Genomic DNA, 18,885 nt, shown 5'->3' with positions numbered 1-18,885 from the left:
TTGATCTCTCATGGAGTGCCTGCAGTGCATTCCACATACCTTTTGCTGTAGATTCTTTCCTGATGTGAATCAGTTGATTATCTTCCACCAGTAGGCTAATAACTGCTTTAGCCTGTCAGTTTCTTTTATCCCAATCCTCAGAATTGTTTTCTGGTCTCCCTGTGCTGAGTCTCCCACAGGGCATCCTTACATAAAAGCATTTCCACCTTAATTTTCCATATCTGATAGCTGCTGTTATTCAGCTTTGCTATGCCTGACCTGAACTACAGATTAGCTGCCATTTACCATGTGCTCAGCTTCTGTCTGTCTCACCAGAAATTCTCAGGATCAGATACCAGTGGTGCTGTGATCTGGGCCCATAACCTGTTAGCAGAGAGCTGATCTGAACTGCATGTGCAGCTTCTCTGTAAGTGAGGACAGACACACCAACTTCTGTGTGAACAGTTGCTTTATAGAACTCAGCATAAACACTTCAGCATAACAAGTCTGCAACAGGAACTTTACATAGAGAGCATACACAGGAAGAGGAAGAAGAAAATCACACAGGGTTACAGGTCAAACATGACATCACATTGCTAAGCAACAATAGACCCTCCCTGCATTAAGTAACATCCACTGGAACAATCTCTGTCTGTTGTTTTCCAACATAAATAAAGCAGAAGGAGAGACAGTCCTTAAGAAAATCAAAAACCCAACTGAATGTAGAAATGTTCTGGATAAGGAACTTGTCTGGAGCAAGCGAGGGCAATGAAAATAAATAATACTGTTTTCACAGGATTTTATTTTATGTTACATGGATATAGTACATGACTCTCAATTTTAAACAGCTGACTCAATAATGTTTTTTTTTTAACTTGCTATTATTAGTAATGGCTATTTTTGTTAAATCTGACACTATCGTTAATGCACCTTTGAGGACATACAGTAAGTGCAGAATAAAGTGTAATAAATTGCACCCATTGACTTGGATAGACAAATGCAAAGGAAACCTTTAACAAAACCTATCAAAGAGTTTATTAAAAAAAAATCAGATGAGAGAAGACCATTAACTAATCTTGTGGGTAACATCAGAAAGAATCTGTGCCTTTCTGACTTAATTGCACATTTATTACAAGGGTTTTGCAAGAAAGTAGTTTATCCGTTGCTGCACGAGCAAAACTTCTCACCATCCTGCCTAATTTTAAAAGTAACAGCAAAGTATCAACACCATTTTATAAATACCCTAATGATTTTAAAATGTACCAGAATATCATGCTCAATCCTCAGTTCATCAATTATAATGATAATGAACCATAATACTAATATTTCATTATACTGATAAGTATAATAAATAATATTGTCTGATTTTCTTTGCAGCTAAAAGGACAAATAACAATGACTGATAAGAACAGAACATGGGTGAACAACTTCATCATTAAAGGCATAACTGATATCCCTGAACTGCAGGCTCCCATTTTCATGTTGGTTCTAGTAATTTATTTTATAATTATTACTGGCAACTCTATAATTTTCTATTTAATATGTGTGGACCCCAGGCTGCACAATCCCATGTATTTTTTCCTAAGCAATTTATCAGTATTAGATATGTGCTACACCACAGTCACCATGCATGAAGTCTTGGTATCCTATGTATCAGGAATAAAGAGTGTTTCTTTTTCAGGTTGTATTGCTCAGATGTATTTTTATGTTTCATTCCTATGCTGTGAGTTTTTGCTGCTGACAGCCATGAGTTATGATCGTTTCGTAGCCATCTGCAATCCATTGCATTATTTAATTATCATGAGCCACAAGATTTGTGTTATATTAATGTCCGCATGTTGGCTTTTGGGATTTTTAATAGTTGTACCTGTGTTTTTTGTTATATTTGATATTTTCTGTTTTCAGTCAAATGAAATCAATCACTTTTTTTGTGATCTGTTGGCCCTAATGAAGCTATTTTGCAGTAATGCATCCAGTATGGAACATTTAATCTACATTGAATCGGTTTTCATTGGATTTGTTCCATTTTCTCTTACAGTATTATCATATGTCTGTATTATCAGAACTATATTCAAGGTTCAATCAAGTGGAGGAAGACTTAAAGCCTTTCGTACATGTTCCTCACACCTTACAGTTGTCTTTATTCTTTATGTGACCATTTTTTGTTTGTATATGAGGCCAACAACAACTTTCAACCTAGACTCTGACAAACTCATTTCACTGTTGTATACAACTTTAACACCCATGCTAAATCCTATTATATATAGCTTAAAGAATAAAGATGTGAAAGCAGCATTCAAAAAATGTGTAAAAAAAAGAGAGCAATTCAGGAAATCTGTCGACTTTGTGGCAAGATAATGCGTTTTGCTAAATGTATAAACATAATAACTACGCCTATGCATTCTTCAGTAAGTGAATGCACACACATTTGGAAGTATATGAAAACAATTAAAGGAACAGTTTAGTGTGAAAATAAAAACTGTGTAAATAGATAGGCTGTGCAAAATAAAAAATGTTTCTAATATAGTTAGTTAGCCAAAAATGTCATGTATAAAGGCTGGAGTGACTGGATGTCTAACATAATAGCCAGAATACTACTTCCTGCTTTTCAGCTCTATAACTCTGAGTTAGCCTGATTGCTACAAAAGAGGAGACCATAAATGAAAGAAAGCATTTACTGGGATAAAAAACCAAAACCTATTCAATTCCAAGTGACTTTTTAGGTAAAATTTTATTTTGTTTTAACCAAGACAAAACAATAAACATGTCTGTTGAATCCACACATGTCACTGGTTTGAGTTTACTCCATAGTTTTATAGCAATCTTTCAGTTTAACAGATTTGCAATAAGTGTAATACACATGCAGAAGAGATATATAATTCAATGGTATTGTCATCCTTAGTATATGCACCCAATGTTCCCTCTGAATCCATCTCGACTATGTGAGCAAAAAAATTATTTTGTATGGGCATTTTAAAGTTTTTAAAAACTGTATGCCCAGGTCTGAATTAATACAAAATTGTGTGTTTTCACACAAAATTCTTTGTATGCACCACAAATTGTGGTTCCCTTAAAGGGAACACGGTTTGCACCAGGGCCTGATTCTTACCAAGGACTCCATACTTGTGGGTGATGCCTCTAGCTTCATAAGTGAGTTCACTAGATTGATCCAGAAGTCCTATGTGGAAAGGGTGGGCCCCATCCAATGCATTATTATAATTTTTTTGACATAAAACAGTTGAACACAAAACCTCCTTTTGCATGGGTGGTAGGCACTAAGTGGTCTACTATACTCAAGAGACACATTGTGGGGGATAGTACTTATGGGAAATCCAGGGTAGTTGCTAAGAAGGCCATTACTTGAGACCACAAGGCAGCTATTACTGGGCAGGCCCAATCATATGTAGAAAGTTTACCATGAGGGTTTCACAGTGTCAGGGCCCGAAGGCTCTGCTAGGATTTGCAGATCTAGGAGGAAGCAACAAGTCCAACACAGTTCACGGTATTTGAAGGGTTAAAGAAGAAGAATAGTCAAGTCCAGGCAAAGGTTCGGGCAGCAAGGTTCGTAGTCGATATAACAGGCCGAAGTCAAACACAGGAATCAATATCAATATCAGAAAGTCACACCATGGAACACAATAAGTTATCAGGACCACTGGGCGGAAGAGATTTGTAGAAGGCTGACCTCTCCTACACCTCCCACTGAGGATGAACAGTCATCGAATATGGGGCACAGGACTGAAACTTAGTGGCAGGAGTGACAGAAATCCAAAACGTCAAAACAGAAATGAGGAAATGGTAGAATGGTCAGGCAGGCCGGGGTCAGTTCAGGCAGCAACAAAAGCAGGATCCCGGAAAACAGACAGAGTCAAAAACACAGATAATCACTCAGGAAATAACGCTTAGTGTCTCACAAGAGCGATGATCACTTTGCAATGGAGTCAGGTTCTCAGCGTCCTTTTAAGCGCATGCGCCGCAAATGCATTGGCGACGGACGCCTGCGACGTGACACCAAGCGCGAGACCAGACACCAGCTACATGATGCCAAATGCGAAACATGACACTGTGCAGGCGCACCGGAACCAGACGCGCCATCTTGAGAAGGGGCAGATACGCGACCAGAGGTTCCTTACATGAGTAGAACCTATAATTGGGCAAGGTCTGTAATGTTCTGGCGTCTTTTATAGGCTGATTTTCACGGCAGACGAGCATGACCACGTCATGTGTCACGCGATGTCGTTGCACGTTGACAATGCACATTTTTACACGCCAAGCTCATGCCGCTATACACGTTTTGACGTATTGCCTTTATGATGTTGCGCATGATTTGACACATTAGCGTCAGAACGTGCCACATGGGGGGATTGGGCGCTGCCATCTTGTCCATGGTGTCGACTTGAACTGGAGGAAAGGTAAGTATTCCTTACAGTACCCCCTCCCTTATGGGGGCCTCAGGACCACCACAATGAGGTTTATAAGGGAATTGTTTGTGGAACTTCCAGGTGAGAATAGGATCATGAATGTCGGACTTCTTAACCCAGGAACATTCCTCAGGACCAAACCCTCTCCATTCAACCAAATACTGTACTTCAAGGACCCTCTGGAGATACGGGAATCCAAAATCTTTCTTACTTCAAACTCCCGATGACCATCCACAACTTTAGGTGAAGGAGAAGACGAAGAAGAAGCCTAAGCTGGTTTAAGGAGGGACACATGAAAAACATTTGGAATCCGCATCTCAGGAGGTAGTTGAAGACGTACTGCTTCCGGATTGATGATCTCAATTATGGAATAAGGGCTGATGAATTTGGAACCCAGCTTAGGAGTTGGAACTTTAAGGTCAATATTCCTGGTGGGATGCCAAACCCTATCTCTGAGAGCATACGGAGGAGTAGGGGATCGTTTCGTGTCAGCAAAAATTTTTGGAGATAAAGAACTTTTCACTAAATTGGACATTGATAGCCGACATATGAGTGACTTGGTAATTGGCTGCAGCAGATCTTGAGGAAAAGCCAGTGGATGTTGACCATAAACACAGAAGAATGGAGATCTTTCAGAAGAGGCATGCAGAGCATTGTTGTGAGCGAATTCGGCCCATGGAAGAAGGTCAGACCAATCATCTTGACAAAAAGTGCTTGATAACTCGCTTTGCGGCACCGTTAGACTGAGGTTGGTAAGCAGAGAAGAAAACTGAAGAGAAATATTAAGGGTTTTGCACAAAGATCTCCAAAATGTAGAAACAAATTGGGAACCTCTATCGGAAACAATTTCAGCCGGAAATCCATGGAGACGAAAAATATGCTGAATGAATAACTTTATAAATAACCTTCATATGAATATGAATAACCTTCATAAAAGGTGAAGGTACCTTCCGTAGGGGTATAAAATGGGCCATCTTACTGAATCTATCCACCACCAACCAGAAGACCATGTGTCCCAGGGAAACAGGTAGATCCACAATAAAGTCCATGGCTAAATGGGTCCAGGGTCGAGAAGGTATGGTTAATGGCTGGAGTAATCCCTTGCAAGGAGAATGTCCTGACTTAGATGCAGCCCCTACAGTAAAGGAAGACACAAAGTCTTTAACATCCTTCCGAAAGGAAGGCCACCAGACAAGGCTAGATAGAAGCTCCGTCGTCTTCCGAATTCCAGAATGACCAGCCCGTGGACCATACGGCGGTCCCTAACCTGTTTACCTGTGATCAAAATTTAAAACCTTGGTTTCAATCTGGACTAGATCCTCCCCCACCACCTGCATATGCGGCTTTTGTAGGGGAGACTGCCCAGACCAACGCCCATTTAAAAAAATAAAAAAAATAAAAAAAAATGTGATTGTGAAGAGACTATAATGAAGGAAAAGTAAAGTTGTATATATAAGTGCACACTTGTGTTTGTATGTGTGTGAGTATAAGTGTAAGTACAGGTGTGAGTATAGATTTAGAGGAGATGAAAAAGGAAAAGCTAAATGTGGAGTGTAATAGGTGTAATGTGTGTGGGTCTGTGCAAGTGTTACCTAGTGATAAGTGCAGCAAATATAATGGGTGTCTCACAGGCGTTGGGACACCTTTTCATTACCAACGCCTGTGAGACACCCATTATATTTGCTGCACTTATCACTAGGTAACACTTGCACAGACCCACACACATTACACCTATTACACTCCACATGTAGCTTTTCCTTTTTCATCTCCCTCTAAATCTATACTCACACCTGTACTTATACTTATACTCACACACATACACACACAAGTGTGCACTTATATATACAACTTTACTTTTCCTTCATTATAGTCTCTTCACAATCACATTTTTTTTTTTTTTTTTTAAATGGGCGTTGGTCTGGGCAGTCTCCCCTACAAAAGCCGCATATGCAGGTGGTGGGGGAGGATCTAGTCCAGATTGAAACCAAGGTTTTAAATTTTGATCACAGGTAAACAGGTTAGGGACCGCCGTATGGGGTTTACCTTGACGTGGTATGGCGGCTTACCAATTTTATGATCATAACTTTGTAACAAAAACCCTGTTTTTCTTTTTTTAGACAGGGGATTATTGTATTTATATATATTTTTATATGGCCTTAGGAGTGCACCCACAACCCCCCTCTTGTACAGGGATGTAACTTCCCATCACATGGTAGCCTCTGAGATAGAACTGCCCCTGCCCCAACATCTGATGCATCTACTTTGATGAAGAACGGAAGAAGAGGATTGAGATGTCTGGAAATTGGAGCGGAGGAAAACAATTCTTTAAAGGTTGTGAAAGCTTCCAAGGCTTGCCGGGACCAGCAATGAGGGTTTCCCTCCCTTATGGATAAGAGTCAGAATTGGGGCGATTCTAGATGAGAAGAATTTGATGAATTGTCTGTTGTAATTGGCGAAGCCAATAAATCTCTGTATGGACCTTGTACTGGTAGGAAAGGGGATCTTAGCTGGATCCATCTTGGAGTCTTTTTGGGAAATTATATACCCCAAAAAAGGAGGATTTCGAAGGTGCACTTTTCTAACTTGGCAAAAAGGGCATTCCTTCTTAACCAGGAGAGGACTTCATGTACTTGGAGCCGATGTTCCTCCAAAGTCTTGGAAAAGATTAAAATGACATCCAAGTAAACCACGCCACTTTGGCCTAACAGATCTCGAAAAATGTCATTGACGAACTCTTGGAAAACTGCAAGCACGTTACAGAGCCCAAAAGGCAGGCTCCTTTAAGTTGGTCGAACAGTTCCGAATTGAGAGGATATCGATTTTTCGAGGTAATTTTATTTAAGTCCCGATAATCAATGCAGTGTCGTAAACTGGCATCCTTCTTCTCAACTAAAAAGAACCCCATTCCAGCAGGGGATGAAGAAGGACGGATGAATCCTCTTTGGAGATTCTCCTCGATATACTACTTCAGAGCTTTTTTCTCAGAAGGAGAGAGTGGGTATGTACGTCCACGAGGGGGCATATTTCCAGGAAGGAGTTCAATGGGGCAATCGTACATCCGGTGAGGAGGAAGAGTCTCTGCAGATCTTTTGCTGAATACGTAGGAGAAATCTTGATAAGCAGAGGGAAGAGAACGAAGATCCATGGCAACAGAAGACAAGTTCAGAAGGGAGTTAGAGGGAAGGCAGCTCTGTTAGCAGAAGGGGTTCCAATGGGATATCTGAGCTGTAGACCAATCTATGAATGGATTATGGAGGCGCAGCCGGGGTAGCCCTAGAACCACTGGTGTGGAGGGACAATTGATGAGGAGAGATGAAAGTCTCTCATTGTGAAGGGTGCCCACTTTAAAGGGTAAATGAGGGCTGAAGATAATGGTCTGCCGTCGATTGCCAGGACTCTTGGCGGTATAGACAAGGATTGCAGGGGTATGGCATGATGTTTTGCTTGATACAGGAATTTCCCAGTTGCACGGGAATCAAGGAATGCTTGTACGTGGATGGTCTTTGAAGAAACTTGAATCTGTAAGGGAAGGAGGAATCTGTGAGAAGCTTGATGGGGAAAAGGATCAATTCCGCCCAGGTGAGTCTCCCCAGACTTACCTAGGCTTGCAAGTTTCCCTGTTTCGCAGGGCAGTTATAGGCAAAATTAGCTTTGCCCCCACAGTACAGGCATAACCCGGCAGCACATCTTCGCTGTTTCTCCTGTTCGGAGAGCAAAGCTCCCCCTATTTGCATAGGTTCGTCAGTTGAGATTGGAGAAGAAGAAGAAGCAGACGTGCTGGGAAGTAAGGGTTACTGGAAACGAGGTGCCAGCATGGGTTGAAACTTCCTACACCTCTCTTTATCGGACTGATGTTCATGGAAACGGGTATCCACCTTTATGGCTAGTGCAATGAGGTCATCCAATTGAGTAGGTAGGTCCTTCAAGTGGATAGCCCTTGGTAGAATGCAGCATGGTAAGCTTCATGTTCCAGCCTGTCTCAGCGGCTAGCATACGGAAATCAATAGCATATTCTCTAGCACTCTGATTCCCTTGGCGGATCTGTAGCAGCCGAGATGAAGCAGAAGCAACCTGTCAGGGAGCATCGAAAACAGTCCGAAAAGACTGGAGAAAAGCCTTGGCATCATGAATTAAGGGAGAGTCTTTTTCTCACAAGGGAGATGCCTATTCTAGAGCTTTTCCTTGCAGATGGGTAATCACATACCTTACCTTGGCTCGCTCAGACACATACTGTGTAGGTTGCAATTCAAACTGGATGAGGCATTGATTGACAAATCCTCACCAAGCCTGTGGGTCTCCACTGTAAAGAGGTGGAATTAGTAGTTCCAAAGCATGAGATGAAGCAGATGGAAGTTGGACTGTTGTGGGAACAGGCGTCCGAGTTGACGGCATGAGGACGGAAAGCTTGTCTAGAATCACTTCCAGGGCATGGCTGAGATGTGATTTCCGGGACTCATAGGCCTCCATACGGGATGCGAATCCACGAAAGGTCCTGCCGAAGTCGGTTGGGCTTCCTCAGAAGGGTCCATGTCCCAATTATACTGTCAGGGCCCGAAGGCTCTGGCAGGATTTGCGGACCTACGAGGAATCAACAAGACCAACACAGTTCAGGGTTAAAGAAGAAGAATAGTCAAGTCCAGGCAAAAGATCAATTCAGGCAGCAAGGTTCGTAATCGACATAACAGGCTGAAGTCAAACACAGGAATCAAGATCAATATCAGAAAGTCTCACCCAGGAACACAATAAGTAGAACCTATAGGGCAAGGTCTGTAATGTTTTGGCGTCTTTTTTAGGCTGATTTTCGATCCAATCGAGTGCGATGATGACATGCGTCAAACGCTGACGTTGCGTGTTAATGCTGCACATTTTGACGGGCCAGTGTCATGCCGCTGCACATGTTTTGACGCATTGGCGTCAGAACATGCCACGTGGGAGGACTGGGCACCGCCAACTTGTGCATGGCGTCGGCTTGAACCGGAGGAAAGGTAAGTATTCCTTACACACCCCTGGGACAGGTATCAACATCCCTTTTGCCCATTGCTTTAAGTTTTAGAGGGGTTGTATAGATATGGTGAAAGACTTTTATATTTGCTTGCCATCATGCCTGTGCCCAAGTGGCTTTTAATTTAAAATTATACATACAGAAAACATTTGAATAGAAAAACACGCTTTACCCAAAAAAAGTGAAAGGACTTGTGCGTCATCTAAAATATATTGTAATATACATTGTACATTTATTAAATACATACATTAAAATAATAGAATTAATACATTAATAAAAAAAAAGATTCATTATTAGGAATTATTATATATATATATCTCTATATATCTCTCTCTATATATCTCTCTCTATATATATATATATATATATATATTATATATATATATATATATATATATATACAAATTAATAGAAATTTACCCCAGCACTCCAACATATAGCCCCCTGGGAAACCTATTTTTGCACAACTGAACTGTAACTAACACAAAAAGAGACACTTTTAGTTACAAAGTTTGTACAAAGCATGCATAAGCTGACGTGCCCCGTCAAGGCAGTGTCCGTGCGTCAGTCCTATCCTAAGTGAAAAAAGTATTATCTTTGGGGGGAGAAAGATCATACCTGCTTTTCTCTTTGTCTAGCATGATCTCTTCCAAAGACACCATTAAGCGGGTGTATATATACAGTATATCTTCTATGAGATTGTAATTTTACAATGCACCATCTTTAATTACAAGGATACTATAAGTTGCCGAGGAGTTTCATGACATATGAAAACATGAGGCTGAAGAAACTTCTAATATCCTTATATGTTATCGCCTTTGTTTTTATAATTATCTCCATATTGAAGATACAAACCAGCGCATGAAGACACAAAGTGTTTTACGCATGTCACATCACACCTCACAGTTGTTTTTCCCCATTTGGAACTATGTCAATTCATGGACACTATGCTGTGTACAGCTTGTCGCCTATGTTTATGCATCAAGATGCAGATGGATGTACCATGCTTCTGTAAATGCCCAGTAAGGATTCCACGATCCTTGCTTCAAGATAGGATATTTTGAAAACATGAAAACAAGTGTCATTTCATTTGTGTGTATTTTTCTGACTGCCTTTTTGTACTAGCCCTGACTGCAGCCTGATTCAAAGGGGCAGATTTATTAAAGGTCGAGTTCTATTTAACCCGCAAAATGTTGAGGGTATTTTTCAGTCAAAACTCTGAAAATACACCATCTAAAACCTGTCAAGGTCATGTAGAACTAAATGGCAGAGGTCCCTTGAACTATTTGAAGATGTGTGTTTAGTTAGAAAACTTGATATATTTGAGGGTTTTTTTTTTTCGAAACCTCAATCAATTTGAGTAATCAAGTTTTTCACCCCATCTACACTGATTCAAGTTTTTTACATTGATTATGAGTTGTTTCTTGAATTAGAAACCATTGAGTTGTGAGTTCATTCGAGGTCTAAAACAGCTTAAAAATTCTACCGTTGATATATAACCCCTAAGTCTCTTTGTCATCTATTTAGGCTCTCATGCCACCCCAGGATAGCAATTTTGTCTAAACAATGATTTCCACACATTGATTGCTACTGCTGAAATGCTGAGATATCAAGTTGCCTTTTGAAAAGTGATCATTAATATTGAGTTCCGATTCAAATTTGATTTGAGTTTTCGGGTCGGTAATATTCGTTCAAGTTTTAGACGTTCACATTTTTTCTTCAATAAAACACCATTCGAGTTTTGAGGTCATTCGACCTTTGATAAATATGCCCATGATGTAAACTTTGCCCATTTAGAGACCTTTTCTAGTTTTTCCTTAATCTTTTGATTACATCAGAAACAAGTGTAGTATTATTTCCCATGACGTTTCTAGTCTTCTGAGATATAGAACTCTCTTAAGATCCTGCTAACCATGCAGAAGACTATAAATTTCAATGTTCAAGTGTATTGTTTGGCAAGTGATGTCACTGTGTTTGCGGTAAGACATTATAGCTGTTTAAAGTTTGAATTTCTCATTATATTTGCATTATAGCAGAAAAGGTTAAAAAAGACACAGACACATTAAGTTCATATTTACATGGTTCCCATTTGAACAGATTTAGGTTAAGGAAAAACAGAATAGAGAAACTAACAGGCACTGGGTCACTAAAAGATCACCCTGGCAGAATGCCAGATTTTTCCCCTGCCATTTTACACTGCTGCAGACCTTTGTAAGTAAGTTCCAAAGAAAAAGCACATAAAAAAAATTATGCCATTTTTACATTGTTTTGTTTTTGCCTGGCATTGTGTGGCAAATTATCCTGCCATTTTTTTACACGGCATTAAAAAATATGCCCCTAAGTGTCATGATTAGTAAAGAGGGGTTATGAAAAAGACATAGATCAGATGCAATACTCTCTTGTTGGGACAAGTCACAAAATGTAACATAAGACCCTAAATCTTGCTTTGAGCACAAACCCCAAAGAGTTACCCTAACATTTTTAAAGGCAGGGTTTTTAAAAGGTTATAGTTCAAATGGACCCATGGCCTTGTGCAAACAAATTTCCATCCTAATATTTCCCTCAGATTTTAAACTGTCTGGGAAAAAAATGTATTTACTATTAAATTCAGAGCAAGGTATAGAGTTGAAATAGAGTATCTGATGGTGTAGATACTGATTTTAAACGGTAAGCATTTTATTTTGTGACCTTTGTTGCAGTGATCAGCTTTACTGGGTTATTATGACAAAGCTTTGCTGGGCAAAAAGCCAGTTGTCTTATGCTTACTGAACAATAGTAAGAGTCCAATTCAATTAAACGCTGTATTCATACTAACAAAAAGAGCTATGAGCATACAACAAAGGAATAGCCTGAACTTATAAAACACGCCATTTATTACTGGACATAAAGGTAATATGCAGACTAGAGGGAAAAAACTGTGTGTAACATCTCACAATATAAAGTGCAGACAATTGTAATAGTATTGTACAACACATCCTATTGTAACATTTAGCAACACAAAGAGTTCAAAGAAAACATTGACAATGGAATTGACATCTTCTTATCGTGGGCTACACCTAAATATTTCCTATGGCAGTAAAGTGAAAATGTAATTGTGATAGCATTTTATTATTATGATATGTCAGTAACAAAAGTGTCTCTTGTCCAGTGATCTTATGTTCTGGTGAGCTTAAGTATAATATGTTTTATTTTAGGGCAATTCCCAAATAGGAACCAACGGCAACTACTTCCAGACAGGTAGAACCAAGCAAGTACCAGCTACTAATTTTGATACATAAACCATACCTAGTAACAGAATATGATGCTTAATCCTCAGTTCATTATAATGATAATGAACAATAATACTATTTCATTATAATGATTAGAGCAATTAATATTCTCTACTTTTCTTAGCAGCTCGAAGGACAAATAACAATGAACAGAACATGGGTGAACAACTTCATCATTAAAGGCATAACTGATATCCCTGAACTGCAGGCTCCCATTTTCATGCTGGTTCTAGCAATTTATTTTATAATTATTACTGGCAACTCTATCATTTTCTATTTAATCTGTGTGGACCCCAGGCTGCACAATCCTATGTATTTCTTCCTAAGCAATTTATCAGTATTAGATATGTGCTACACCACAGTCACCATGCACGAAGTCTTGGTATCCTATGTATCAGGAAGAAAGAGTGTTTCTTTTTCAGGTTGTATTGCTCAGATGTATTTTTGTGTTTCATTCCTATGCTGTGAGTTTTTGCTGCTGACAGCCATGAGTTATGATCGTTTCTTAGCCATCTGCAATCCATTGCATTATTTAATTATCATGAGCAACAAAATGTGTGTTAAATTAATGTCTGCATGTTGGATTTTGGGATTTTTAATAGTCGTACCTGTGATTTCTCTTATATTTGAAATTTCCTGTTTTCAGTCAAATGAAATCAATCACTTTTTTTGTGATCTGTTGGCCCTAATGAAGCTATTGTGCAGTAGTGCATTCACTATGGAACATTTACTCTACATTCAATCGATTTTCATTGGATTTGTTCCACTTTCTCTTACAGTATTATCATATGTCAGTATTATCAGAACTATATTCAAAGTTCAATCAAGTGGAGGAAGACTTAAAGCCTTTTATACATGTTCCTCACACCTTACAGTTGTCTTTATTCTTTATGTGACCATTTTTTGTTTGTATATGAGGCCAGCACCAACTTTCAACCTAGACTCTGACAAATTCATTTCACTGTTGTATACAACTTTAACACCCATGCTAAATCCTATTATATATAGCTTAAAGAATAAAGATGTGAAAGCAGCATTCAAAAAATGTGTACAAAAAAGAGTGCAATTCAGGAAATCTGTCGTCTTTGTGGCAAGATAATTTGTTTTGCTAAATGTATAAACATGATAACTATGCCTATGTATTCTTCAGTAAGTGAATGCACACACACACACATTTGGAAGTATATAAAAACAATTAAAACATTTTGCTTTTTGCAACAAGCCTGACTGCTACAAAAGAGGAGACCATAAATGAAAGAAAGCATTTACTGGGCAAAAAAACAAAACCTATTCAATCCCAAGTTGCTTTTTTCTAAGGTAAAATTGTATTTTGTTTTAACCAAGACAAAACAATAAACATGTCTGTTGAATCAACACGTGTCACTGGTTCTGTTTGTGTTTACTCTATAGGTTTACAGCAATCTTTTCAGTTTAACAGATTTGCAATAAGTGTAATACACATGCACATAAAGTAGGATATGCACCCAATGTTCCCTCTGATTCCATCTCGACTATGTGCGCAAAAAAATTATTTTGTGCACGCATTTTAAAAGTTTTTTAAAACTGTATGCCCAGGTCTGAACAAACAGGTAGTTTAATACAAAATTGTGTGTTTTCACACAAAATTCTTTGTATGCGCCACAAATTGTGGTTTGCGCTGGCCTAAAAAAATTGTTTGCGCACCTTAGAGGGAACATGTTTTGCCCCAGGGCCTGATTCTTACCAAGGACTCCATGCTTGTGGGCGATGCCTCTAACTTCATAAGTAAATTTATTCATAGGTATTACCCATTTGGAAGGGTGGGCCCCATCCAATGCATTATTATACTTTTTTTACATAAACCAGTTGAACACAAAACCTCCTCTTCCGGGTGGTAGGCACTAAATGGTCTACAATACTCAAGCGACACACACTTATGGGAAATCCAGGGTAGTTGCTAAGAAGGCCATTACTTTTTAGACCAAAAGGCAGGACCAGATCATATGTAGAAAGTTGGCCATGAGGGTTCAACACCTGGGACAGGTATCAACATCCCTTTTGCCCATTGCTTATAGGTTTTAGAGGGGTTGTATACAGCCGGTGAAAGACTTGATATGTGCTTGCCATCATGCCTGTGCCCAAGTGGCTTTTAATCTAAAATTATACATATAGAAAAAAAAAAATAGAATCAAAATAGAAAAACACACCAAAAAAAGTGGAAAGACTTTTGCATCATCTAAAATGCACTGTAATATACCTAAGTGTGCATTTATTAAACACATACACTAATATAATAGAATTAATGCATTAAAATAAAAAAAATTTTTAGGAATTATTATATGTATATACCCCCTCTTGGAAATTATAAGGATATTATAAGTTACAGAGGAGTTTCATGACATATAAAAACATGAGGTCATGGAACTCTGAGGTTACTTCTAATATCCTCATATTTTTCAACATGGGGTACTTTATTTATTATAAAACACAAGTTCTAGTGAGTCATGTGACAAAAATTATATCACTACTCACTGTTTATAACTAACCGGAGCTTATAATATCCTTATATTTTACAATAGGGGGTACTTTATTCACTATATAATACACAAAAGCCAAGAATATCCAGTAAATCATATCCTTATAAATGGCGCTGTCATCAAGTGATGTCATCAGTTATAATCAGTGCTAAGTGATGTCATTTGTCACAAGAACTCCTCCCAGGGGAGAAGGAATTAGGAAGTGGAAGTAAGAACTGGATGATGTGTTCTCTCTTGGGTAGAGAGCTATGAACTGGAAAGAGGTACACGTTGCAGGCTGTATTAATCCTAGCTGTTCCACAGAGGACTTTGCTAACTTTTACAATTGGAAGTGTTTGATATCTGTTTGATTCCTCTGTTAATGCACAGGATGTTCTGCTATGGATTCCTGTATTATTATATCTCAATAAGGGTAATTGTGCTGCACAATCCTATATTACTATAGTAGAGGCACCAGTGCTATATAACACTGGGCATACCTTTGCCATTGATCATGTACCTGTAGGCAGTACTATGGAATTAATTGATCAGGCTCTCGCATAACACCCCAGTTTTGAGGGTTCTTGTGTGACAAATTTTCAGGTGGCTGAATAGTTCAGAGGAACTATTTATGATTTTGGGCCATATACAAACTCACCCATTTGGTTGTCCTCTTATCTACCCCAGACCACCTACGCCTCAGTGGGAGAGGAGCACTATTAAAACTGAACCCGACCCATGTTCCAGACTCCATTGAGACTACGGAATTATGTGCTAGTTCTGCCACTCCTGTGGTCTGTGTTGCCCAGATTCTTATTGTAGGAGGGACTAAATATCTACAGTTAAAACTCTTTTTGGGAGTTTCTCCTGCACCAGCAGGAGACCAATAATTTGAGCAATGACACAAGGCTGCAGAGCAGATGTCGAAGGAATGCCCTTGTTCTGATGCAGAAAAAAGAATTTATTTAGGAGGCTGAAGAAGGAGGCAAATAATTCAAGAAGGTGGTTCACTTTTAGTTAACTTTTAGTAGTTATAGAATGGCTAAATCTTTTCAACTGGCCTTCATATCTTATTTTCTTTTTTTAATTGTTTGCCTCCTTCTTGTGACTCTATTCAGCTTTTAAATTGGTTCACTAACCCCATCTAAAATCAAATGTTCTGTAAGGCTACACTTTTATTGGGATTTCTACTTTTTGTTATTTATCTTTCTATTTAGGCCCTCTCTTATTTAAATTCCAGTCTCCTATTCAAATCAATGCATGGTTGCTATGGTAATTTTAGGGTAATTTGCTGGAACTGCAAACTGGAAAGCTGTTAAATAAAAATCTAAATAACTCAAAAACCACAAATAATAAAAAATGAAAACCAGTTGCAAATTGTCTCAAACGATCACTTTCTACGTCATACTAAAATGTAGTTTAAAGGTGAACAACACCTTTAAAAGAAAATGTACGTCCTCCTACTAGCCAAGTTCTAAAGTTGTTTTATAAGGCACATCCTGGTGCTGTTTAGAGGATTTCTATGGCACCTCTGACAATCAACATACCTGCCTAATATGAGACAGAAAGAAAATGTTTCTGATGTGGAAGCTGTTACCTAAAGATATATTTTTCTAAGTGGATGAAAGATGCTGGAAATGTTTAGAATTTTGGGTGGGCATTCTGTGGCAATTGAACTGTGCATTGCCATGGGCCTCCACCAACACTTAGGGGCAGATTTACATAGGGTCGAATATCGAGGTTGAATTAACCCTCGATATTTGACTACTGAATGTAAATCCTTTGACTTCGAATATCGAAGTCGAAGGATTTACCGCAAATAGTTCGATCGAACGAAAAATCCTTCAAATCGTTTGATTTGAAGGATTTTAATGTTCTTCGACATAAAAATTGTTACAAAGCCTTCTGGGGACTTTCCCCATAGGCTAACATAGCACCTCGGTAGGTTTTAGGTGGCGAACTAGGGGGTCAAAGTGTTTTTTAAAGAGACATTATTTTGACTATGCAATGGTCGAATATTCAAATGATTTTTAGTTTGAATTGTTCGATTCGAAGTCGTAGTCGAAGGTCGAAGTAGCCAATTCGATTGTCAAAGTAGCTGAGTAAATGGGCTCCCTAGTGAACTCATAATTAAAGAGCAAGAATCTGAGCTCTGACCTTCTACTTTTCCTAATAAATACAACTTTGTACAGGTACAACAGGGAAGAAAGGATGCCCCTGTAATGTACATCTGACTACCCTGACCCTACCACCCATCTGGGGTGTTTCCATTGTGAGCATACAGGGCATCAAGTTCATCTACCAGCTGATCATATGGACATTCAAAGCAAGGTGGGTCAGCCAACCAAAGGAATGTGGGGACACTTGAGGAAGCAAAGTTCTTTAAGTTCACCTAATGTGGGACACAGATGTAGATTCTGTTTGTTCATGATTGGTGTGGCCACCACTGCATTAAGTTCTTACATTACTCTTTTTCACAGGTCTTTCTAGCAGCAATACTTCAGTTATTTCCCCTTGCAACCCGTGGGCCCGCTGCCAGTCTCTGGTGTTGAGAAAGGCCCTGTCTACATGGACTGCACCACTGCATTATTTGACATAGTCTATCAATTAACTCTTATTCACTGGCCTTTCTACCAGCAATAGCTCAATCATGTCCCTTTGCGGCCTGATGGGACCTGTGCCAGTGATGGGGAAAAGGTTTGGGGAAAGGTCCTGTCTACATGGATGGTTTCTACACATGATTTACACTGATTAAGTGGGAGACAAAGATCCCCCTATAAAAGTCATTGCTTATCTGTGTCCTCTTCCTTGTGGTAAATAATCTGAATCTATGATTGTTGGCTCTAATGTTAAAGCTGTTGAGGAAGCCTTTATTATGTTTCTCCAGCCAAGAGAGGAGACTCCCCTGACTGCACTGCTATAGCTCCGGAGCTGAAGGAAATTTACCAGAATTTTGCTCTGGAATTGCCTTGGGGCTGTGGGCTGTTTTGGAAACCATTTGCACCTTGTAGAGCTCCTACCAGGAGAATGCACATTTTCTGGTTCTGCAAATTATACTTGTTACAAGTGGTAGCTTCTTTCTGTTAGACTGATTCTGAAGAAGTTGTCAGTAATGGCCAGGTGATAGTTCAAGAAAGGAAGGATTAATGTGCATGAACAGATGTGGTTACTGTAAAGAATATTACTTTTCGTCCACTGTAAATACCTACCTAGCAGGAAGTAGCATACTGTTATCCTGTGGTATGTTTAGATTCTTTCCCTTTTACAGTTGGAGAGCATGAGAATAAGTTATATTTTACACATTGAGGATTTGGATGACCCTCCAGATCACAGTCAGATACTGGGAACAAAATTTTCTCAGTACAGTTATGTATTTTCTGTTGATGATATGGATACTGTATGTACTGAAAGTGCTGAGCAAACCAACAGACTCAATGACAGCACTCCATTCAGCTCTGGTACTTGTCTATGGTAACCCATAAAGAACTTGTGTTCTGCATGTAGATACTAATTATGAAGGTTTGAGAGGCATCCTTTATCAGGAATATCCTGGGGGACTGAAACCTGTGTATATCAGCCAGAGTCTTATTGTAACCCACCCCTTCCAGCGTGCATCATGTTCAAACTTGGCGCATGTGCACCTGGTCCCTTTTATTTGAAATTACTGGCCTGCTTCCAAATTGGACGCTAATCTTTATATTCATGGAATTAATGAATTA

The 18,885-nt window shown here is 39.1% G+C and overlaps 2 protein-coding genes across 2 annotated transcripts; both read left to right on the top strand.

Moving 5' to 3' along the window:
- The first annotated feature begins 1,374 nt into the window (after positions 1-1,374).
- On the top strand, positions 1,375-2,337 carry LOC108698949 (olfactory receptor 5V1). The gene has a single exon (XM_018230811.1). It carries the CDS (start codon positions 1,375-1,377, stop codon positions 2,335-2,337), a length of 963 nt encoding a protein of 320 aa, XP_018086300.1.
- Positions 2,338-12,153: 9,816 nt separating this feature from the next.
- Positions 12,154-13,909, top strand: LOC108698948 (olfactory receptor 1019). Its single transcript, XM_018230810.2, has one exon. It carries the CDS (start codon positions 12,817-12,819, stop codon positions 13,768-13,770), a length of 954 nt encoding a protein of 317 aa, XP_018086299.1. The 5' UTR covers positions 12,154-12,816; the 3' UTR covers positions 13,771-13,909.
- Positions 13,910-18,885: the final 4,976 nt, after the last annotated feature.

This window comes from Xenopus laevis, chromosome 8L (genome assembly GCF_017654675.1).
Source record: "Xenopus laevis strain J_2021 chromosome 8L, Xenopus_laevis_v10.1, whole genome shotgun sequence".
NCBI lineage: Eukaryota > Metazoa > Chordata > Amphibia > Anura > Pipidae > Xenopus > Xenopus laevis.
Note: the sequence above shows the minus strand (reverse complement) of the source record. Positions and strands in the feature narration are given on the sequence as shown.